At 56.0% G+C, this 23,947-nt stretch overlaps 1 protein-coding gene across 4 annotated transcripts in view; it reads right to left on the reverse strand.

The window, feature by feature from the left end:
- The window catches only part of RPTOR (regulatory associated protein of MTOR complex 1), a 333,192-nt gene that overhangs the window by 85,668 nt on the left and 223,577 nt on the right, over window positions 1-23,947 (reverse strand). For all 4 annotated transcript variants that reach the window (XM_025468265.3, XM_025468264.3, XM_025468263.3 and 1 more), the window contains 3 exons: window positions 23,271-23,415; window positions 11,138-11,213; window positions 4,619-4,720 (listed from right to left, as the gene is read on the reverse strand). In XM_025468265.3, the coding sequence (XP_025324050.1) occupies window positions 4,619-4,720; window positions 11,138-11,213; window positions 23,271-23,415 (323 nt within the window). The remainder of the gene's footprint in view (window positions 1-4,618; window positions 4,721-11,137; window positions 11,214-23,270; window positions 23,416-23,947) is intronic.

Here is a 23,947-nt window from a genome sequence, read left to right on the forward strand (position 1 = left end):
AGACACACTGCAACAGGCCCCTGTGACGGTGGGAAGGGCTGTGAGTCGTGAGCCCCTGCCCTACCTGGGGTGCAGCGAGATCCCTGAGGGCAGCCAGCGTGTGGGGTCCCCAGGTAGCAGGCAGAGGGAATGGGATGGCCTGGGGTGTTGGAAGATGGGTCCTCCAGACTAGCCTGGGGGTTCCCTGAGAGGGACAGCAGTGAGCCATCCAATGTGGTCGCTGGGGGGATGGACTGGCCAGAGGTGGGATGGAGGGTGGAACGGGGTGGACTTGACTCCCACTGATGGGGAGGAAGAGACTCAAGATGGCCGGTGACATGCCCATGGAACCTGTTGGCTGAGGGAGAAGGCAGGTCAGGGAAGAGGACTCTGGAAGAGAAGATTTGGAATGAGGCCTGAGAAGGATGGGCAGACATGCCAGGGAAGCCGGGTAGACGTGCCCCCAGGGTGGTGCTCCTGGGGGAGGAGATGCTGGGTAGAGGAACTGGTGACGGTGGGAGGTTCCAGTGATGTCACCTGCTCCTGCAGGTCAGTAGCAGGACCTGGGAAGACAGCCCCTGGGGACACGGTGTGGATCATGTTGGGGTTGTGGGGAGGATGCCGAGTGGAGCTGAGTAGAAATCAAGGGGGGTGAGGAAATGAGGCAGCAGGGCTCCCGTGAGGGTCCTGACAGCACCAGGTCCCGAGGAGGACAGGCAGGCCCAGGGGCAGGAAGTGCAGGAAGAGAAGCGCCCGTGGCCCCTAGAACGCCGTCTTGCCTTGGCCGGCACCTGCTCCAGACCCCTGTCCAGACCACTGCCTCCAGACGACGTGGGTGTTTGGGGGTGTTGAGTCTCTGGGAACTGGGGAGGTGATGACCTGATCCCACTGGACTCGTGTCTATCATGTGCCACTGCCGCCTGAAACGGGTCAGGAGGGCAAAGTTGGTGGTAAAGTGTGGGCTTTGGGGCCTGGTTTCCGCCTGGTCACTTCCTGACAGTGCAGCTTAGAGCACGAAACCCGGGGACTTCTGTGTCCTCAGCGGGACAGGTGGAGGTGATGACACGTGACCTGGGCTCATTCTCAAAGCTCACTGGGACGAGGTCGGTGGAAGCCCCTGGCATGTGCCGTCCACCACGAGGGCGTGTCCTGGACGCTGGCCTCACCGCCTGGGCCTGCAGCTCAGGACGCCTCCTCTTTCATAAGCCACTCGTTGGCTCTCTTTGTTCTAAAGGAAACAAAACTGCCCAAGGTGCTAGTTTCCAGGTGACCCAGGGTGAGCACACCTGTAATCTGTCAAAAATCTAAAATGTCTGTGACCACGAAGGCTGGTGAAGCCCGTGGTCAGATTCCTTTTGTTGTTTAAAACACCAAACATGGGGCACCTGGGAGGCTCAGCGGTTCGCGTCTCCCTTCGGCTCAGGCCGTGACCTGGGATCCCAGGGGTCCTGGGATCGAGTCCTGCATCGGGTTCCTTGCAGGGACCCTGCTTCTCCCTCTGCCTGTCTCTGTGTCTCTTATGAATAAATAAATAAAATCTTTAATAAAACAACAAAACACACCAAACATGAATAAAGCTGTTTTCTAGGGCAACCTGCAGAGCGATCCACGGTGGAAGAATGGGCAGTGAAGGCCAAGAACCCTGGCCGCACAGGCCTATCCTGCGCTTCCTGCATGTGCTGGCTGCCGCCACTGGTCCCAGGCTCCACCAAAGTGTCTTCCTGGCAGATGCAGCAGCGGGACGGGAGCCGCGTTCACAATGCTGTGATGCAATCTGCTGGCGTGCCACTGACCCTGCTGATGACACGCACAGGACAGCCCTGCCTGCCTCGGGGGCCGGGTGTCTGTGAAGACGTTCGGCAAGGAGGGACTTTGTGTTGTGACAGTGTTTTGCGGGAAAAATAAAGATTGTCAATAAAGAGTCCCAGGAAAATGTCAAGTGTTGGTTTTGTTAGACATTACGTGGTCTTTCTTATTCCTTCTGTTCATTTATATCCAAAAAAGTTGGAAGGCTAGCATAAATTAAAATTTACATTAAAATAAAGACTGGCTTTTTGTTTGTACTTCTTATTACTATCATTCCTGTTTCAGATGGCTCTGGGATCTGTGGGCATTAGAGACAAACGGTCAACGGAATGTTTCCATCTGTGGTGACCTGAACCAAAGATTAGTCGTGGTGGCGTGAGCGCCCACGGTAGCCTGGAGCTTGCTGCGGTGGCTACACTTCACGTGCCTCATGCACAGACGGCGCTCAGGCTCAGGGGCCAAGGCTTCCGGCGGGGGTGGGGGTGGGGATGGGGGTGGGGGGGTGGGGGGGGTGGCGCTTCTTACAAAAAGAGATTCTCTAGCTCTGGTCTGGTGGACTGTAGGGGTCCCTGTGGGCTGGGTGCCTGGGGACCTGGTGACTGACTTCTGAAGCCACTGATGTAGATAATCCGTCTAACAGTGACACCCCGGTTAGTCTCCCGCTGGCACCTGAGAATGACCCTGCGCGTTCAGACCTAAAATTCTCTCCGTAAGTAAAGGGAAGCAGTGAGAGCAATCCGGCTTCCTGATGAAGTGGCCGGCCACGGTCTGGGCCTGGGGGTACTGACGCCGCCCTGCGAGATCCCTCCTCTCCCGTCTATAAGGTGCGGGTTCAGCCCCCGGGTCTGTGGCTGCAATGCACCCGAGACACCCGAGGGGGAGCAGACAGCAGTGTCACATCCGACAGGTGACCACAAGCGCCTGCCCTTGCGCTGTGGGGACCGAGAGACTTCCTTCCTAGGCCTTCTGTTTAACATTCTTCTAAAGACAAGAAAAGACCCCGGGCTGGTCGGGGAGAATTACTTCCAAGCTTACGTTCCCAGGAGGGACTGCAAATCAGCTGGCCTGAGAAGACATTTGGCTTGACCCTGAAGGTCAACGGCTAAAGCCTCTGAGTCTCTGGGCACAGAAAATTCTCTCTGGCTCGTGGGAAAAGTAGCAGGGATTGGAAAAGCCACAAAGTCTGCATTAAAATTCTTCCTTCCTTAAGCAATACTTTCTGACTTGCCAAGGCCCTAGAGGATAATTTATGGGTAACAGGGTCCAGGCTTTGGCAAAAATAAATTTCCTCAAGATAAAAGGCATGAAGTTAACTAATGAGAAGGAGGCTGACCCCGTGGGCTCCAGCGTACAAAGCGGGTGCCCATCCTCCCTTCCCTTCTTGTTAAGTAGAGGATCCCGCATCGATCCAGGCCAGGCACAGCCCAGGAGAGCCTGCCAGGATGATGAAGAGCCTGCTGCTTGTGGCTGTTTGAGAGGCCAACTCCGCTCTTTCAAGCCCTGTCCCTGACGTCGCCACCAGGACGCTGGCTCTGTGAGGGCCGCACGTTCCCCAATGGAGTGTGGACTGTATGTGGAACGTTGAAAAGAAACACCGGCGGCAGGACTGTTTGCCAGACCCCGTGTGCTCGGCATTCTGCCCCGGCGTGGTGAAGGACGGAGGGCACGCAGTGGCGCCGTGGAAGTCACAGGATGGCCAGCAGGACTTCCACAGGTGAACAGGCTGGTGGTGACCCGGGAGGAGTGCGGGTCCCACCTGCGCCACGGCGTCCCTGGGGATCCGTCTGCTCCCACCTGGCCAGCGCGAGCACAGGTGAGCAAGGGAGTGCTGACGGCTGCTGTGTGGTCAGCTTTGTCTCGTCCTTAGTACTGAGAAATTCTTTTTATTTGAAATAAAAATTTATTTGAAATTTTTTTTCCAAGTTTTTCAAATAAATTTTCATTTACTTGAAAACACGTGCATTTACAGCTCACACCGCAAACTCAGGATGGTCCTAATCTGGCAGCCAACAATCCCCGTGCTCTAGTCACAACGTGAACCACCGTGCACAAGGCACCAAGCCGCGTCGGGGGGTGCAGACTGTCTCTGCGGCATGTCGGCCACATTCCCGGTCCTCTGCCCTCTGCCGGGCCCTGCGCACAGGCCCGGACCCGGTGAGACCTCCGGTTCCGTTGCCCGCGAACAGTCTCTGAGCCTGCTGCGTGGTGCACCCAGAGGCGCTTGGCCGTGCTCTTCCCACAGGTCCACCTTCGCGGACACAAACCTTCTGTGAAGACTGACGTTCCCGCCCATGCGGAAGCCGGTATCCTGCCCTCCTACCCCATCGGACCCCACTAACCAGACAAGTTAGCTGACGGGGACCCACGGCACCGAGCTTCCAGCCCTCCGGCCGGATGTGCATAGCATTCGCGCGAGCACAGACACGGGCCGTGGGAGGGGCTGGCGGCCTCCACGGAAGGGCTGCTCGTCACCCAACGACCTGCCGTCCGCGGGCACCGGGCTGGGGCCCCGAGCGCCGTCTGCGATGTGGCCGCCGCTCCTCTCCCGTTCCTCCTGTGTGCACTTGCAGCTCCCGTCCTTCCAAACAGGACGCCCGATGCCCCGGAGTGCATGCGCTGCAGCGACCACCACCCAAACTGGCGTTGAGAGGACAGTGGGGAAGGGAACTCTGACGTCCCAGGAAAGCCCTTCCCCAGTACGTCTGCCCTGGCTCCGATTTCTGCGGAGCGCAGGCGGCTCACCCGGCGGGGGGCACGGCCACCAGCACTGCACACCCGCACACACATCCCAGGCTCCAGTCCCTTCCCCGAACGCTCATCTGAAGGAACTCACCTGCAGGACAATGGGAAGTTGCTCGGGTGGGTTCCTGTTCTCCACGCCCATCGTGAGCCACACCTGGAACGCGGTCAGCTGCTCGGCAAAGAACGGACTGTGCTGTGGAACAGGCAGGGGCGTTAGTTAGGGACCCGCCGCTCCTGGTCAATTTGCCTGACACGCCCACCTCTGCCCGAGGCCGACGGTCCAGGTGAGGGACGCGGGGGCAGGGCAGGGGCGAGCGAGCCGACCGCACGGGGCAGGAGCACGCGGTGGAGTCCAGGATAACTCGGCCCGAGCCCCGGAGGGGGGTCCCTGGCCTGAGGCGGGAAAGGCGCTCAGAGCGCGGGGAATTCTGCCTCGGGTGTGTTGAGTTCCAGACACCCACCCGCACCCCGCGGCCCGCGCGGCACCGCAGGAGGACGAGGGGCGGCGGGCAGGGGCGGGAGAGCGGATCTGCCGGGACTGGCTGAGAGGTGCAGCCGTGGGTACCATGGGGTGCGCTCGGGACGAGAGGGAAGGGAACCTGGAGGCGGCAGCGTAGACGGTTCTGTGAAGGGACCTGGCTGCCAAGGGTTAAGGCCGGAGGGGACCGGGCTGCCTGGTGGAGAACTCTGGTTTAAGGGTGGGACGGTGAGTGCGCTTCTGTAAGCGGACGGAGCAGACAGGCAGGGGGCTCCCCACCGCAGCCTGGGGGGCTCTCCTGGGGCGGGCCCGGGGAGGCAGCTGGGCCTGGATGCAGGGGCCCGCGGGGTCTCTCCCTCACTTCTTCTATTTCTCGGGAAGGCAAGTCACAGTGGGGCTGAGCGGCAAGGGAAGGAACTCTGTGGGGACTGCAGTGGGGTCACAGGGGCTCCTGGTCCCCGCCCCAGTCAGCGGAGGGAGGGGCCAGCAGGCCGCAGGGCTGCCGGACCCATGCACTGGGGTCAGAGGGTCAGAGAGATGGTGGGAGGGGGGACAAGCTGGACAGCCAGCAGTGGGGGCGTGGAGGTGGTTTGTCCTTACTGGCAGGGCAGAGGGGACGCCTCTCCCCGCAGGGTTAGGGACCTGGTAAAGCACAGAAAGAGCGGCTCAGGCCGGAGGGAGGAGCTGGCCGCTGGAAGGTCCGCAAACTAGGAAGCCGGGCAGCAGCGGGACGGCTGGGTTTGTCACTCTGACACAACTGTTTTCACCTAACACACGGTTCTGCTGTCCCCGAGCCCCAAACAAGAAGACCTGAGTTACAAATCTCTGTCTCTCCACCCTATCCTCCCTTTTATTTCCCAAGCAGAAGCAGTGTCTGTATGTAAGGAACACGGGGACAGGAATGTGCTGTGGCCCCGGGCTGACGTGTGTAGACACATGAGCATCCACAACTTTGAGCCGTGGGCGGGGCCTGGGCATGTCTGTGAGCTCAACTCTGGGCCTGCTCGCTGCACACCACCCACGGAGGAGCCACCATGATCCTCCCTCACGTCTGTCATGTGAGAAGCCAGTGGACAACCCGCACCACCCAGGAATCCATGCTCCTGCAAAGTCAGCTTGCATCGGGTGAACCAAATCTGGAGGGCAACCTGTGAATTGGGATGGAGCCCCCAAACTGGCTTTCCTACTTTCAAGTGTGAATTACTCATAAATTGGTTAAAAACGGCAACCTCATTAAGCTCCCCTCCCTACATGTGGGAGACCTCCGGTCCCTGAGGGGAGCTCAGGTAATTCACATCATCCCAGCTCTTTCCTCCTCCTTCCAAGTTAGTTTTAGAATTACGGACGTTCTCGTGTTGCTCATTGTGGGAAATACCATTCTCAGAAGGAAGGACGAGCATTCCTCATCTCTGCACCCAAACTGACAAAGCGAAAGCCTCTGCCATGGAAGCGCGCGGTGAGGTTTGGCGTGCTCCTTACAGCATGGGGGAGCCGACAAGCGAGGGCAGCCTCCCAACACAGGCGGGGCTCAGGTTCTAAATGACGTTCCACGGGACATCTTGAGAGCTGCCCCATGCGCACCTTAAGATGATGCACAGCTGGGGTTTTGGGCCAGACTTCCGAGATTACCTCCATCGTGTCAGAGTTGCTGCGTAGATTTTAGGGAAATTGGAGCCCAGGAGGGGTGTTCTGGGGCACAGCTTGTGCAGGCCTGGGCGGAGGTTCTGAGTCCTGGGGCCTTGTGTCCAGGGCCTCCCGGGATAATACTGAGGCCAGGCAGGCTGCTCTGCCGTCAGCCCCTGTGTCAGATGGCCCGAGGGCCTGAAAAAAAGGAGGGCCTGAGCGGCAAGAAGATCCACACCTGACCACTGGGGGACCCAGAAAGTCCTTTGCTGTCGTTGTGAGAGAGGAAGGGGTTAATCTCAACACACTTCTTCCTCCTCCCCCCAGCTTGCCATCCCTGGTCCAGACACACCTACACTGTCCGTGCAGTGATCTACTTGCTCTTCATGATGACCTCACCAGTTAAAAGGAGATGAAAGAAAACTGCAGTGACCAGGAGTATTCAAATCCCAGCCCCCTGTCAGAGCTCAGCTTGCAGAAGGGCTCTTTAAGCCCCTTAAGACAGTCGGTCATCCACTCTTCCTACCATGTGCAAATGCTCCTCCTCTCTCCCCATGTCAGCAAATGACAATTCTGATTGGGCTCCTTTCCACTGTGGATTAAAATCTGTCCTCTCAACTATTGACCTTGGAAGAGTGACACTCGTGCTGGGCTTTGTTTTGGGCTATCCAACAATGAGGGTTTAAGACGAAGACAGTAATTTATAGAAAATTATTAGAACAAAATAGAGAACTCAGGAAAGCTGCTGCATAAAATCACCTATAAACACTATGTATACAAAGAAAAACCATAAATGCAATTTAAGGAGATACCATTTGTAGTCATGTTGATGGATGGGAAGACTCAACATTGCTGAGACACCCCCAAGGCCATCTATGGATCCAGGTAATCCCTATCAAAATTGCCTTCATAATCAAGCATGCTCAGTACCCGTGTGAGGGCAAAATGACGAATGAGTAGAGCAGAGAACCCACAAAGTAGAAGCGGCCCCACAAAGATGGTCACCTGGTTTGATGTAAATAACACTGGGTGAGCTGAACATCCATGTGTGGAAAAGCGAATCTTGAGCCCTACCTCACATCAACCATGCGAGTGAATCCCAGATGGACTACAGGCCTAAGAGTAGAAGTAAAACAATCAAGCTTTCAGAAGAAAAAGACAAGAACACTCTTTCAGGGGTGTTCCTCTCAAACATTTCTTGGACAGGATACCAAAAGTCTTAAGCATTAGAAAAAAACTGGCAAACTGGGTTATGTTAATTCAAGAAATTTCTATTTAAAAAAAAAAAAACAAAAAACACTGAAAAAGTGAAAAGTCCAGAGTGGGGAAAAAAAGATATTCATAATGAGTGACAAAGGATTTGTATTCAGAATATACACACAGTCACTACAAACCAATAGAAAACAGAACATAAAAGAAAAATCAAAAGATCAGGCAATTTACAAAAGAGGATATTCAAATGGCCAATGAAAATACACAACAATGCTCAACACTATTAACCATCAGAGAGATACAAGATAAAATTTCAGTGACATGCCTCTTCACATTGAACCAGAATAGCCAAACAAAGGGGAAAAAAAGTAGAAAACATCAGGTATTTATGAGGATACAGGGCAACTAAAATACAAGCTATGGGAGCGTAAACTGATTCGGTCACTTTGGAAAACCGCCTGGCTGCATCTACTAAAACTGGCCATAGGCAGCCTGGGCACCCGAACCATCGCTCCTAGTGTGTACCCCGGACATAAATGCACCAGAGGCAAGTAAGACATTAGGAGCACCCGGGCTGGGCTGGGACAGCATGGGACGCATTCACCTCGGGAACAAAATTTAAGGGGGCACCAAAAGACTCAGTCATTGAGATTAAAAAATACTTTAATGCAATATTAGAAAAAAATCAATGCAAACATCCATAATGAACAAAATATCAAAATTTTAAGTAAAGACAGCCTCAGAGTTACTAACTTCTCCTCTCCTCAGGCTCCAGTGACTCGGCCTGGCCCGGGCCCAGCATTATTTGTAGGGCCTGCAACCTGGAAACTCAAAGTGCCCAGAGCGTGGGGCAAATGGCCTTTGAGAATGCCACCCTGTGATAAGCGCTACCGCCACGAAAGCAGGCGTGACGCTGAGTGAAAGTGGAGAGACACGAAGGCTACCATTCATCCAAGTGCACAAAACCAGGCAAGAGGGTAGCTGCCCTCGGGGAGAGCAGATAGAAGGCAGCAGGGAGGGGCTCCCGGGGCTCCCAACCCGCAGCTGCTTGATTTGGGTGCTGGTTACTCCCGTGTGTTCATCTCATAAAAACTCCTCAAGCCACACATTTACGGAATGCAATTTTCTCTATGTACGTTCGGCTCCAGAAAACGTAGAAACAAAATAAAAAAGCTAGCATGTGGTCTACCTCATTTACCCCTCCCTGTCATAATTTGGGGGAAATTATTCCCATATGCAGAATACTGATTCCAGCAGATTAGAAATGAAGTACTGAGATCCTTGGAAGCATACCTGGCACCGCAGCGGAAGGGTAATAATCCAGGAACCGTATTATTTTACGTAAGACTGTATAGTTCCAATCCCCTAAGGATCAGAACAAAGTAGAACCATACACAGTACAAAAAGCTGAAATTATATTAGGTTTTCTGCACATGTGTTTGTGGCCACAGGCCCTGGCCTCCTCTGGTGAGCTGAGGCACGTGGGAGGGCTACCCAGCCGCGGTGGGGGGGGTTGTGGCTGTCCCCAGTGTCCTGTGACCGTGTATGAGCCTGGCCCCTCCCTTAGAGCTTAGGTTCCACAGGAAGGGGACTCACAGGCAAAGCCAAGCACACTGGTGAGAGCTGAGGGAAGGCTCTGCCAACTTCTCTTCCCGGCTTAAAATGCAAAGCAGTCGGTGACGTAAATGGTGAGTGTGTTAAAGAAAAAGGCAGCTGGAGAGAGGGATGGATAAGCTCGAGCAAGTGCGGCCTGAGCTGTGGGCGTGCAGGTGCTCACTGTGCAGTCCTCTCAGTGTTGCTATAGGTTTGAAAGTTTTCATACTAAAATGTGAAAAATTTCAAGCAATAAAGAGGGAGGAAATATGAGATACAAAAGCGAGGGAGGCCTCTTAGCTTATCACCCCCACCAGGCACATCAAGATCTGAGGAGTTACACACATACACACACACACACGCACACGTACCCCCCCACAGATATGCACAATGCACACAGGTACATACATGCACACACACATATAATGGACACGCATACACATCATACATGCATACTCTATACAGATACACCCCCCACATAAACACACATACATATATGCATACACACAAATCTACACACACGTACACACATGTCCCTAGACCCTCACACAAATATGTGCACATGTACACACAGTAACCAGAAACACCTATGTACCTACATATACATACATGTACATGGACCCACATCTTACAGAAACACATGTGAACACCCCATGCCACAGATACACATGTACACACAGATGTGCACACATGCATACACAACCCAGATACACACACGTGCACACTCGTGTACATGGACACACTCCACAGATATGCATAATGCACATGTGTACACACATACAGATATGCACACAAACATGCATCACAGACATGCATGTCTGCACATTTACAGACACACCTAATACAAATATACAGACATGTACACGGACACACCTCACACATGCACACATACCCCATGCTTGACCTGAGCACTCAGCCTGTGTTTACTATTTCAGTCCTCTGTGTCCCTTTAATTGGATACCACCCTGATTCCCCCTGTAAAACAAGGAAACTGAGGCACAGGGGAGTGAGCTTGTCCACTGTAGTCCTGCGTGGGGTCAGAGACGAAGGTGTGGGTAGAGATGGCCAAGGCTCTGACCCTCCAGCCTCACCCTCCATGGCCTGGAGCCACCCCGTCCCTCCACTGCCCTGGCCCTCCCAGGTCCGTGGGGGCCAGAGGGCGCATGTGCACAGATGTGAGTTACCACATCCCCTCCTTCAGGGCTCTTGAGGGAGGGGCTGGGTCTGGTGCACACATGCTCAGACTTGGTGCGCAGTAAACACTGGATAATCAAATCCTGAATGAAACACGGAGGCCGTGCAGCAGATGGAGCAAGGGGGGGCTCTTGGTGCGGGGCTGTGAGACAGATACTCCCTCAGGGCTGAGCTCTACACCCCCGGGTTCCAGGCAGGGTATCGGGAAACCCATAATCCATTCCAGTTAAAGGGCAGAGCGTAAAACACTGGGTCAGGGCGCAAAGTAGATTGACAAGAACATCATTTTAAAAGAAGACATTTCCTGAGAGCTCGCCATTTCAAAATCTTTAACCCCTGGTTGGTGTAATCTTTCAAACTTCTGCTAACTGCGCCTTTTCCCAGGCGGGCGAAGGAAATCTGACAAGCCAGCACCCTGGATGCCACACCCGCTCTGGCAGCTGTGCGGGCCGAGTGCCCAGGGTTGGAGCCGCCCCAGTGGACCATGCGGATGCCCTTTGAGGGACTCACCCGAAATGCAGTGCCTTCCTCGATGATGGTGGGCAGCTGAGAGAGGCAAATGTCGACGGCAAGGTCCCAGGCTTGCCTGCAGAGAGAACAGAGGGACACCCACCGGCGTTACTGACGGCTTCTGTGGGAGGGGCCCTGGCTGCGGGTCCTCAGAGGAAGCAGGAAGACATCTGGCGGCACGCTAGAGCCATTTTGTTTGTTAACATCGTCTCTCTTCAATTTTAAATGAGAAGAACTTGGGGAAAAATATGGGGCTTGCCTCCCTTTGCACTGCAGCTCCAGCCCACCGGATGGCCACAGTCCGTCCACGTCCAGGGAGCAGCCATGGCATGGCGAAGGCCGCAGTGCCAGTGGCACACACTAATGCCCCGCAGTGCTTTATTAGAGGCGACCAGTGTGGCGCCGGAGTGCCGCCCAGAGTCAGGACTGGCACGTACCACTGCCCTGCCCAGCACAGTGCCCTGGACCTGTGCCCACCACGAGCCCGTTGGGGATGAGGCAGGCGGTGCTTGTTTGAGGGAACAGCAAGTCTCTCCCACGTGTGACCCTGGCCACCTCTCCACCAGTTTCTCATGGCATCAGGGCCTGGCTCAAAACCCATACAGAACAGTGAGTGGCCCGCCGGCCTGGCTCTGGGGTCCGGCATGTGTGGCTCCAGCTCCCAAGAGCCAGTTTCCCCACCTGTAACGGTAACGATCGTGCCTGCTTGTGGGGTCCTCGGGGGACCCTGGGGTAGCAGGCGCCTTGGCAGGGGCACCGACTGGCGAGGGACGCTCACAGCATCCATCGTTAGTTCTATACTGACGGAGACAGTCACCTCCCTTTCTCTACAGCCACGGATGGAAGCGTCGATGTCGTGGACACAGGGGCTCCTTCGCCCCTGCTCCCCCCTTCCCTTCCTCTTGAAGGCAGACTGGGGATCAGCTCACGGGTCTGGTTTCCAGCATGGCCAACCAGGGCAGCTCCTGAGAGGCAGGAGGCCACCTGCCATTGATGAGACTAACCCCCCCGTCCCCCTCCTCCCCATGCTTGTGTCCCCTGAGACGACGGCACCGGGAACGAAACATGTGAACAGCCAGAAACACAGGAAACACGTAAGACAAACAGAAGCCTAGAGGGCTCTCTGCCATTATTCAATCACACGGAATATATTCCAGGTTTCCCGACTGGCCCACTCTGAACCAGCGCGCCCTTCCCCCACCGATCTAATTAAGAGGCAATCAGCGCATAATCAAAAGTGCCTCAAAGAACAGGCAATAAATAGTCCCCATATGCTCAGTAAGCGCCCAGGCTGCAGGCGAAATGGTCCTTCAGTGGCGTTGAGGGACAGATCTGCTCTTTGTGAGACAGAAGCAGAGTCAATTACTGCAATTAAATGCTGTAAAAATTCCTTGAATATAATCAAATAAAAACTTTGGACTTGGAAGAAAGTGTGAACAAGCTGGGGGCAGGGAAGGTGTGAAGGGGGCGCAGGGGCGCCAGCCACGAACCCTGGCTCTGGGCCCTGGCAGTTGGCTTCGGCCGCTGCGGGTGCACCCGGGAACCGCACCTGGCGTGGAGGCCGCGGCACGGCCTCTCTCGGCTCCGTCTCGTTCAGATCAAGGGGCAAGAGGAATCCCTCCATGAAGATGCCCCGTGGTTGTCCGCAGTCCTGGCTGGGTGCTCCGGACACAGTATCGGGGGGCCCAGCCCGCCCGCCCCGGGGGAGGCTGCCGGGCAGTCTCCTGATGCCCGCTCGGTCCCTCCATAGAGTGGAGCCGCGCAGGGCCGGGGGTGGGGAGCAGGTGCCAGTCCTTTGCAGAGCGAGCTCCGAGAGGCCGGCCGCTCCCTCGGGTACCAAGTGCTCAAGCAGCCCAGGATGCAACTTTGGTTTGTGCACGGGGACTCTGGGGCTGCGAACATGCCAGGGGGCCCAGAGCGGGGCGCGGGGCAGAGAAGCTGCTCAGGGCCATGGATAGAGGGGCACAGCTGTCTGGGCGACAGGGAAGAGGGACTTGGCCCACAGGGCTGAAGAGCACGGCACTCGGGAGAACGTCTAAGACCCGCGGAGACCCCACAAAATCGCTGCGTGCGGCAGCCCCGTGACCCTCTCTGGGCCTCTGCAGGGGCCGCTCAGAGGACCCGGGCACCCACGAGAGCCCAGCAGCACGACAGCGGTGCTCTTGCGAGCGTCTTACCCATTGGCTAGAACCAGCTGCATTTTCTAGGGTAAGATCACAATGAACTTGGGAGTTTTAATTCAGGTTCTGGCTCGGGGAGAGTGGGAACGTGAGTCCCGGGAAGCCCGAGGCCGGGCTCCGGCGCCCAGGCGAGCGCCAACCGGGAGGGTGTCTGCGTTCGCACTTCCCACGGCCCACGCGGCCGCACTGCGGCGGGAGGGGGCGCCGCGACAGCCTGACCAGCTGAGCCGAGGCTCCTGCGCTGTGGGCTGCTCGGTGAGTCACTGCCCGGAAAACGTGCCGTGCAGGCAAGAGCTCGGGTTTTCAGGAAACGGGCCTCGGATGGCAGGCGCCCAAGGAGTGGGCCGGCAGGGAGCCTTCCAAGAGCGCGCGGCCTCCATCTGCGGCGATCGCTCAGCGGGCGAGGCGCCCTCGACGGAACGGAAAGCACGGGTTATTACTGTGCGGAGGGGCGAGGCTCCGGGACCTGCAGAAATCGAAAGTGAAGGCGACGAGTCCCTGGGGCTTCACATCAAAAATTAAACAGGAGCCGGCGCCACGCTTCGTCATTACGCCCCGCCTGAAGCACAGTCAGATGGAGATTACTTTGTGTTTTAACCTCAGTCTCTGTAGGGCTTTGCTCCCTCCTTTCCCCGGCTCAACACGCAGCCCCTCCACCCCCACCCCAGGACTGCGGCGACTGGACGGCACATCCGTCATTCCAGATGCGCTTTCTGACAAGCTTGGCCGTGGGCTCCCAGGGGACGCACGAGCTCTGGTCCATTTACACAGAGGGGGCCTGTCTGGGTGTGTTGTCCCCAAACCAGCTCCGCGGCAAGCCCAGCGAGCAGCGAGCACCCGGCCTCCTGGGCAGAACCGGAGCATGACCTCTTGGCATCCGGGCCTCACGTTCTCCCACCGCCTGAGTGGACAGGCACGTGAGCTAGATACTGGCCACCCGGTGGGTGCAGGAGAGGGTGCAGGAGCCAGCAGGAAGCAGGGGTGCCCGTGGGGCTAGCCACGGCGGGGCGGTGGGAAGCCTGGGTCCCAGTGGGTCACGCTCAGGTGACATGGAAAGAGAAATAGATCCTCCTTCACGAAGCCACTGGTGGAGCCTCTATCTACCGGCAGGGGAGGGGGAGGCGGTCTACAAGCAGGGGTGAGGCTGCAGGCCCCACATCACGGCCTGAGTGCTTCTGTAAGGAAGTAAAGATGACCACCCTCTCAGGTGACTGTCTCCTTCCCAGGTCTATGTGGTGGCACAGCTGGACTCGAAGTCTTCCTGTTCCATCCACTGGAGCATCGAGACACTCCGGGAAGCATGGCTGGCCCTCTGGGGGCATCTACTCAGGAACCATCTCAGCAAACACAGGAACTGGACCCAGAGCAGGGCTGGCACCCAAACACACACGTGCCCCAAACCCGGAAAGAAGGTGGAAATCGCAAGCAGCACCTTCATGCTCTCTTCCTGCCTTTACGCTCATTTTTTTTTTAGCCTGTGGGAGGGCACGGACCAAGACTTTGTCACCCCGGACGCTCCCCTGGGAAGCAAAGACCGTCTACGTGGGTCTTCCAGCTGCCTCTGGGTGTGAATGGACAGCAAGGCTCGTCCACGGTGGCCCCACGGGAAACCAGCAGGTGGACACTGAAGCCAGTCACTGCGAGGGCACTGGCTTAGGTCACTGTGGACAGAGAGCTTGGGAAAAGCATTTTAGAAACTGTGAACACTCCTAATTTGGGTGGTGGTGGGATCTATTTACCACTGAATGAACCCCCTCATGAACCCGCACTGCCAGAAACACCCTCGTCTCCACGAGCTTTGGTGGCAGCGACGAGGAAGCAGCTCCGGGAGCGCCGGCGCGGTGGGTCCTGCAGCAGGCTGGTTCCTCGTCGGCACAGACGCCAGAGCCGGGAGGGCCTGGGCTGCCACACTGACTGCAACTGATTGTTTCTGGCCAGTATTGCTTCATTATGTTCCTACGAGCATTTTCTTTTTTAAATCTGAAGCCTGATTTCATGTTCACCTCCTGATCAAAGTAGGCTAATGGTATAATTTTCAACATTTAATGGGATTGACTAATGTTTACTCTTTGGCTACAGACCCATGCTGGCACTGTCATTAGGAAAACCCTATCCTGAGAAAACGTGTGTTATATGCATATGATGCTCCTCGGAAATCTCATCACCGCTAATTTCTGTAAGAGAACCCTGTAGCTCTAGTTACATGGCATTTTTCAGCATTTCCTTCAAGATAGGAAGCCATAGTATCGAGCCGTTCAAGAAAAAGATGCCAAATGGAGAGGACCCTTTGATGTGGACCGTGAAGCATGACCCGCTCACAAGACGAGAGCCCAGGCTGCTGCGCCAAGACGCGGACACGCAGCACTGTGGTGCACGCCTGCCCACTGCATGGCTCCCAGGCTTCAAGGGCCCAGGTCACCAAGGCGCTGAATTCTTACTTCCACCCCAAGGACATCCAAGGTCACGGTCCCCTGCAGAGTCCCCAGCGGGCTCCAACATGAGTTTGGTTTGGCCCTTACAAAGCTTACTGTCCTGGCTGTAAACATATGTGCATATGTGTGTATGTATTTACTTATGTATTGGAGAGAGAGCGAGTGTGCACACGCGTGGGGCAGGGGGAGAGGGAGAGAAAATCGCAAGCACACTTCTCGCTGAGCACGGGGCCTGACATGGAGCTCGATCTCACGACCCTGAGATTGTGACCTGATCCGAAATCAAGAGTTGGGTGCCTAACTGACTGAACCACCCAGGCGCCCCCGGCTGACTACATTTTAAAATAAGTAAGTTGTAAGTGAAAGTGTGAATCCATGAGCTCAAAGTGCCATGAGGAGCGGCACTGCAGTCGAGTGCCAACACCCGGCACGGCCGATACCCCTGGCCCCCTGCCCCCACCCCCACAGGTGCTCCCACAGGACGGACACACACGCTGCAGCGTCTGCCGCCAGAGCAGACCAGGACAGAGGCGACTGCTGCCTGGAGCCGAGGCTCCTGGCCCTGTATTCTGCTCAGAGAGCGCACCTTCAGGTGATGGGTCCGTCGGCACCCTGCTGCACGGTTCCTGAAAAGCCGTCCTTTTACGGTCCACGCCCCCGACAGTCGCTGCTGGCACATCACCAGGAACCCATGCAGTCCCCATGCCGGCCCAGCCAACCCAGTCGGTGTGCACCGGCGGTACGAGGGGCTCCCGTGCAAGGGCCTGACACGACCCCGGGGATGCCAGGTCCCTTCCCTTGACACGGCCCACCTGGGCCGCTCACCCACAGTCCCCTACAACCTGTCCTGTACCGCCCGCGCTGTGGCATCTCGTCCCACCACGGGTACTCACAGAGGAGCCCCTGGCTTCGGAGATGCCGAGTCCTCCCTCTCAGCAGAGAGGGACAGCGCGCCTGCCTTCCAGGCCCGTTCCCTCGCTCCCTCGCGTGCTACACTGACACGACAACATCTGTTGCCAGGCTGTGTCCAGGATTAGGAAGATGATCACACCAGGAACCCAGTAACGGGACCCAGTACACGGCCTGGCACTTAGTAGGTGCTCAGTAAGTGGCAACCACTCGCATTGTCATCTACCCGTCAACTGCCTTGAATCTTCGGGCTCCCAGGGTCTGCAGGCCTCCCCCTGGAGCCCCAGGGAGCCTGCCCACCCTGCACACTCCCGGCGGACTTGTTTCTGCCCCTCCCACCGCCCGGGTGCCTGCTCTGGGGTTGGTCACAGGCAGCACCACCTACTCAGCTTTCCAGGCGGAGCCCTGGAGAGGTCCCACTGTCCTGCCCGCCCACCCCCGGATGGAACTGGTCACCGAGCCCTGTCCATCTCGGCAGATGAGACACTGAAATCTGGCTCCTCACATCCAGCCACGTGGTCACCGCCTGGGCCCCAGCGCAACATGCTACACAACCTCCACTACTTCTCATGCGGGTCCTCCCGCATGGGCTGGGGTCGCTGGCTCCTGCCCTGCCCTGCTCACCACCGCAAGCACATGAAGCTCCTCTGCAGGGCCAGCTCTGCCCCTTGCTGCAGCAGCTCTGGACACAGCCACACCCCGGGCCCCCCTCCAGTGGCGTTCCGTTTCTCTGCTCTCCTGACCACACCCCTCCTCCTGCCAGCATGACACCCTCCGGGGTCCTCCTGGCTCTGTGAGCCGTGGGTGCGTTTCCCTCGCCATGAACACACTGTGTGACGACCCCCTTCTCCAGGCAGCAATCCCCTTGGGGCCAGGCCTCATTTTTGATGTTTGGACAATTAAACCTGGTGTGGTGTGGGGCTTTGCCCAGCTCTCCCTCCTCGGGCTCAGACAGGACAGCACAGGGCAGGACACTCACACTCATGCTGGACACGAGCAGGTCAGGATGTCTACAGGTACAGGGACAGGTGACTCAGGACGCAGGGCTCGCCGGCAGGGCTGGGGGAGTGGGTGGGCAGCTGCCTTGGGGTCACAGCAATGCCCAGCAGGGTATCTTGTTCCTGTACCAGGAGCCTCCTGGGTTGGGCTGAGGGCACAGGGTCAGGGGGCCCCCGCCTCCTTCTGACCAGGGACTGTCCCACCACGGATAGGCTTTTCTTCCAGAGTGCTCCTCAGCTGCATTCAAGCTCCCCGAGGATGGAGGCTGTGCTGGGGCCCCAGGACCCCACATCAGTAGATACTCGGGCACTACTTTACACTTTTCTAGAGTGGCTTTTTATGGCCTTTACAAGGCCCATACAGGTACAAGTCCAGTGCCCAGGACTTGGCAGGGGTGCAAGGTATCCCCGCAACGTGCTGCTTCAAGGACAATCCTGTCTGCTGTACAAACTCAGGACTGAGTCTAATGTGTGTGAGTGATTTCCAACTTGGAATTTTAATGAGCTCTTGTCACAACATTTGAAACATACCAAGTGAGACCAAGTCCCAGCACCAAACCTTACGGGATTTGACTAGTCTCGTGTATCTTGTGCAAAGAAGTACTCAACAACTTCTTCTGTCTCTGGTTTTGTATTTTGACAAATAATGCCTTAATCATAATGACTCAATTGTTAGAAACAGCTTCTGGTGTTTCAAAAGCTTCGAAGAAAATCTACATGCAGACTTTATAAAAGCAGCATCTGCTGACTTTTAAAATGGAGAGCCCGCGCTCGGCCCCACGGCCCAGGTGCCAGCGCCGCTCACCCCAGGTCACCGCTCCGTTCCACCTTTCTGCGCGGAACGCATATCGTGGTATAGATACGGTTGATTCTGTTGATTCCGTTTGGGGTCTGCTCTTGTCGTTTAACACATTTCGTACAGTAATAAATAGTCTTCATAAACATAACATAAGATTGCTTCCACTGTTTCAAGTACATGTATCTTAACTGTGCACCTGCTCCGTTAGGTACCAGGGTGAGTCGCAATCCTCCTCTTTATAGCTAAAATTCTGACAAATGGCTTAGCTTGTCAAAATCTTTCAGAATGTCTCATCTCTCACGGTCCTTGGTCCTTCCTCAGCACCTGCCGAACCATCCTCCTGAGCGGGGACAGGTGGGTGCAAAGTGGACAGTGCAGCAGGGGGCCTGAGGCCAGCAAGGTCACAACCGAAGGCACAGGTGCAGGGTCGAGTGGTTCCGAGGTGTCCGTGGGTAGGACACGGCAAGACAAATCAGATTCCAGAATGGCTGCACGCCTGGCCACTTCCAATGTCCAGCTGGAGGGAGAGACCCAGGGCTCTGGCCCCGCACATGAGGCTGACTGAACATGGGTGCAAGAGGGAACTGGAGTGCACGTGAACCACGGAATCCTTCCTGTGGAATCCACGCCACCCTGCCTCACCCAGCTGGGTGCAGGGCCACTCCTCCACCATGGCATCTGATCAGACGCATTCCCAGACACCACACAGGCTGACTGATGATGGAGATGCCATGACCCAGGTCGACCCGTGTCCCCGTCACACATCTGGGAGCCTGCGTACATGATGTGTCCACGCAGAGCCGTCTGGGGCTGCACTGCCCCATCGTGGCCGGGCCCTGCTGTGGGGCCATCCGCTTACCTCCCTGTGCCTCCTGCGATCACCTGTGAAATGGGGCTGTTGGCACCAACACCTCTGTTGTGAGGGGTGGGACTTAGTGCACGGACAGCACAACACATGACCCACAGAAGCTACTTAATAAGTAAGTCACTGGCGTTATTACTTTTGTATTCAGCACCTTTGGATCACATGCCACCACTTGTCTGTGCCTCTGCCTCGGTAAAGACTGCGGCGCACCATCTTCTCACCCGCCCACGCCTTGCCTTCTGTACAGAAGTTCCACGGACTCTCCAGCTGTCTCCTTCAGCAAGATGGGGCTCATGGTGGAGACTCTGATGGTTGCCCCAGGGAGGGACCTGGGGCTGACCTTTAACAGAGCCCAGCAAAGAGGACACTGTCCCTGATGCTACGTCACTGTGTTAGACTGCTGTGCCCTTGCCAGCCGAGGCAGCTCGAGGCCACACACGGGACCCCATGGGGCAGGGGCTGTGGGTCTCTGCAGCCTGGTGAGACCCCCAGCAGACCAGAACCCTGCCCCACAGAAACATCATAACCAGTGTGCTTTAAGCCACTCAATCTGCAGGAATATGGTTATTCAGCAACAGGTAACAATACACACCTTGATTCTTCTGACTGCAGGATTTCTATTTCTAAATAGAAGACTGTGTCCGTCAGAAAAAGAGCCAATGGGTTTTCTTACAACATGCATTTAGTTTGTGGTTGGTTTCCGTGTTCCCTTTCGTTTCGGCACAGAGGCTCTGGCGTTCATCAGCCCCCCCTGTGCTAAGCCCGGGTTCAGTGGGACCTGACAAAATGGCTTCTTCACTTTCATGGGAAATGCCAGGAAAGCACATGAGATACATGCTTAAGGTTCGGGTTCAAAATGAAAAAGAAAAAAATATTCAAAGTACATAAATTCCTTTGGCCATGATGGTAAAACCAAACCCACGGCTCCAGCCCATCTGCACAGCCCACCACCCTGGGGCCCAGAGCCCTTGGAGGCAGCCACCAAGGAGCGAGTACGTGTCACCTCCCTGAGCTTGCTTTACAATAAATCTTTCCTCCAGGATATCTATTGAACTACATTATGGAAAGACCATGATGGACACGCACAGTGGAACAGGCTGGAGAGTAAGGAGGGAGGGCCGGGAGCGGAGGTCTATCTCCACCCCCTCCCACAGTTCCTGCTGGATGGCCTCCTTCGATGAGGCAATCACAAGGCGGCCGGGTGGCATCTCTGTCCTTGGCCTGGGAGCACTGCAATGGCACTGTCACACCCTGACTTCTGGGGACATGCTCGTACGAACAAAATTCACTCCCAGTGGCAGGCAGGAGCTGGACAGTCCCACAGTCCCGGTGACGGAGCTCAGAGCCAACTGGAAAGACATTCACTGTTCTGGATTAGGAAAGAGAATGTGCTTCAAGGAAGCAGGCTGCACAGGGGCCAGGAAGCTGGACTCCTCGAGGAGAGCTGCTTCCACTTTGTGCTTCTGACTTTGAAAGGTCCCTTGGGGTGACAGCGGCCTGGCCCTCTCAGGACGATGAGGACTATTCTGAGGGGTCACCCCATCCTCAGAACCGCACAGGGTCAGGGGTCGGCTGAATGGGGCCACCAAGGTGTACTGCTGGTTGACTTCCCTCCCCACCCACCCTGCTGTCTCTTGTGCCCGGCTCTGGTCTGAGCACCCCCAACAGCACCTGGTGCCAAGCCACGGCTCCGGCACAAGGCCGACCTGCAACAACTGGAGTCCACCTGACAGGGAGCAGGGAGGGCAGCACACCAGGCGGCGCTGCGCACGGTGGTGGACCACTGAGGCTGATGGGGTCCAAGGGACCCCAGTCCTCAGGGTACGTTCTAGCCGCAGAGGGGCCCAGAAATGCTCAGGGTAGCCAGACCAGGAAAGGACGGCACGGGTGAACACAGATGGCTGCTAGCCATTCCACTGCCTCGCCACACCGTGAGGCTCTCCCCACGCTCACTGGGGCCTTGGTGGATCGCTGTGTCGTTCATGTTTCTGTGCACAGCACATACATACACGTGCAGATTTGCTTTATGAGATTCACAGGAGCTAACTTCGCAGGAGAGAGGGCCATCCTCCCAGCCTTGGGGCCAGCAAGGAAAGGCGTCCTTAGTAGCAATGGTGGGATCATGAAGCGCTGCTGTCACGTCTAGATCTGAGACTATAAGCAGTTCCCACACAAACTCTAGAGGTCAGAACATTCCAAGGGGCCAATCTGGGGAAAGGCAGCAGGAAGATGAGAGGAGGCTGGCCAGCTGCCCTCACTCCAGCCCCGCCTGTCCCGTCTGCTCTCTGCCGTCTTCTCCAGCACGACCCGGCGTTCACTCCATGCCACTGAGCCTATCTCGCAGGAGGCGTTTCTACTGCCAGAGAAGTGTGCGCTGTCCGGGGAGCGGGGCTGGGGCTCGGGCGGGAGGGGACAGAAGGACACAGACTGATTCTCTCCGACAGTAGTGCCGGAGTCATTCTCGTCTCAGCCAGTGGGGCCCTGCGACCTGGAAGGTGCACACACTGGGCGCTGCTGTGCTGCCCACGTCCTGTGGCATACCTGGTAATCTTTCCAGACCACATGCGGCACTGACTCCGTGGAGGTTTTTGCCCTTTTCTTCCCTTTTTAAAGAAAAGCTGTTTTATAAAAACCTGGTTCAGAGGAAAAAGACAGGATTTAAGACATCACTTTTCTCAAGGGAGAAGGTTGTTTGGAGCATCCACACTTCTGGAAATGCCGGTCTTCACACTAATGATTCACTCTAAGTACCCAGAGGGCGCCGAATACCCGCCAATGCCAGCCCTGTGGAGTGGTGGGAGCAGAGCTGCTCTCCCCCATTCTGGGCACATGCGACCTACTTGCTGCACGGTGTTCCGTCCTCACGTGCCCCCGAGGCGGCACTCCGCGTCACTCCGGGTACGGAGGAGGGTGTGTGCTCTAACTCCCTCTGTACGGTCCGCTGCTGTGGCCAGCACAGCATGCCCCGGTTTGCCTCACAGATGACAACATTCCTTCCTGATTTCCCTTGAGTGGATGAGGGCAGTGAGTCTACAAACCCGTCCTTGGTACTCAAGAGTTTTCAGTGTCGGGGGAAAACAGTCGTGCACGTATTTAAAAAAAAAAAAAAATCACTAGCTGAAATATGCCTGACCATGAGAACACACCATGAGGGAACTGTTTTCAAGTACCTGCGTTAGGGGTTCTCCCAGACAGACACGACTCAGACTCACTTCCCCTTTGCTGTCACCCCATCTCTGCCCGTGTTACAGAAGCCAGGAAACAGGAAGAAACCCAACGCCTTCAGATTTGGTATCTAAACTAGACAACTCACATTAGGATCCTTTTTACCACTAGTTACTACTATTACTAGTAGCGTAAGTAGCAACGGTGGGCGAACTATAAGCAATGGTCAAACAGCCTCACTCGTGTGCAGTGTGTGCACACGTGCGACTGTGTGAGTGGAGGCACATGGGTGTGTACAGTGTGTCGCACACACGGGTACATACATGTGAGCGTGTGTACATGTGTGCTCCTGTGATAGAAGCCTACAAATTAACTGGTCACGAGTCCAGCAGTTAAGCTGGTGGAGCAATCTGGGACATACTTCATAACCCTGCTGCCAGTTTCTCTCCGCAGAACCGGCTCCTGCAGAGTCAGAAGCTCGCGTGCAAGCCTCTCCCATCCCGGGTTACTGGACTGAAGTTACCTCCAGAGTGGCTGGGCCTGCTCCATCTTCAAAGACCCTCCAGGACACCTGCGTCCCTGAAGGAGACTCACATTTCCCATCTACAGAGCTTTAGATAGGGACTCTGCCTACTTGTTAACACCACTCGGGTCTCCAAGGTGCTGGCAAGTCCTTCTATTTTGCTTCCCATAATTCCATTAAACTTGTCCTACCGCAGAAATGGACAGAAACCGAGCCATTTAGACACATCGCATTGGCCGGCACTGCCCAGCTGGACACTTACCACATCGCGTGCATGTAAGTGGGAGGCAGGCGTGGGCTGCTGACGGGGGTGCAGTTGTAAGACCTCATGATCCTTTCCGCCAGGAGAAAATTTCGAAACAGACTAGCCACCAACAGGTCCTGTCTGAAGAGCTTTTGGAAGAGATCTGAGGACAGATAAAACAGAAAAAGGTATCTTCAGTGACCCACATTCAGCGTGTAAAGCCAAATACACAGACTTACCTCCATCAGAATTTTTTACAAGCAGGTCAGGACGAGTAGGCACGTTTCCCATTGGCGATGCTACACACACACACTCACACGCATAAGTACAAGCACACACCAAACCCCAGCCAGTCACTAATGAAAAAATATAAACAAGTCTTATAATAGCACTTCAGATTTTAAGAAATCTGGATTGTGCCAACGTTTATGAAGAAAAGTGAGCCCTGAGTCCACACAGACAGTATCACACGGACGTCAGAGCGAATGCTCACATGGAGCTCAGTGTCCACCGCTGTTCGTGGTGTCTGACACGCGGGGACACCTGGAAATCCTGCCTCCTCCTCCTCCTCCTGCCCCCTCAGCATTGCTCACTGACAACCTCCTTGCTTCCGTTTTGCTTCCCTCCCTCTAAGGGGCGGCATCTCCCGACTGTGAGGCAGTAGCCCTCCCTGCCCCAAGGGGACCGGTCTGGGC

The sequence above is a fragment of the Canis lupus genome, chromosome 9, assembly GCF_003254725.2.
Source record: "Canis lupus dingo isolate Sandy chromosome 9, ASM325472v2, whole genome shotgun sequence".
NCBI classification, from domain to species: Eukaryota; Metazoa; Chordata; class Mammalia; order Carnivora; family Canidae; genus Canis; species Canis lupus.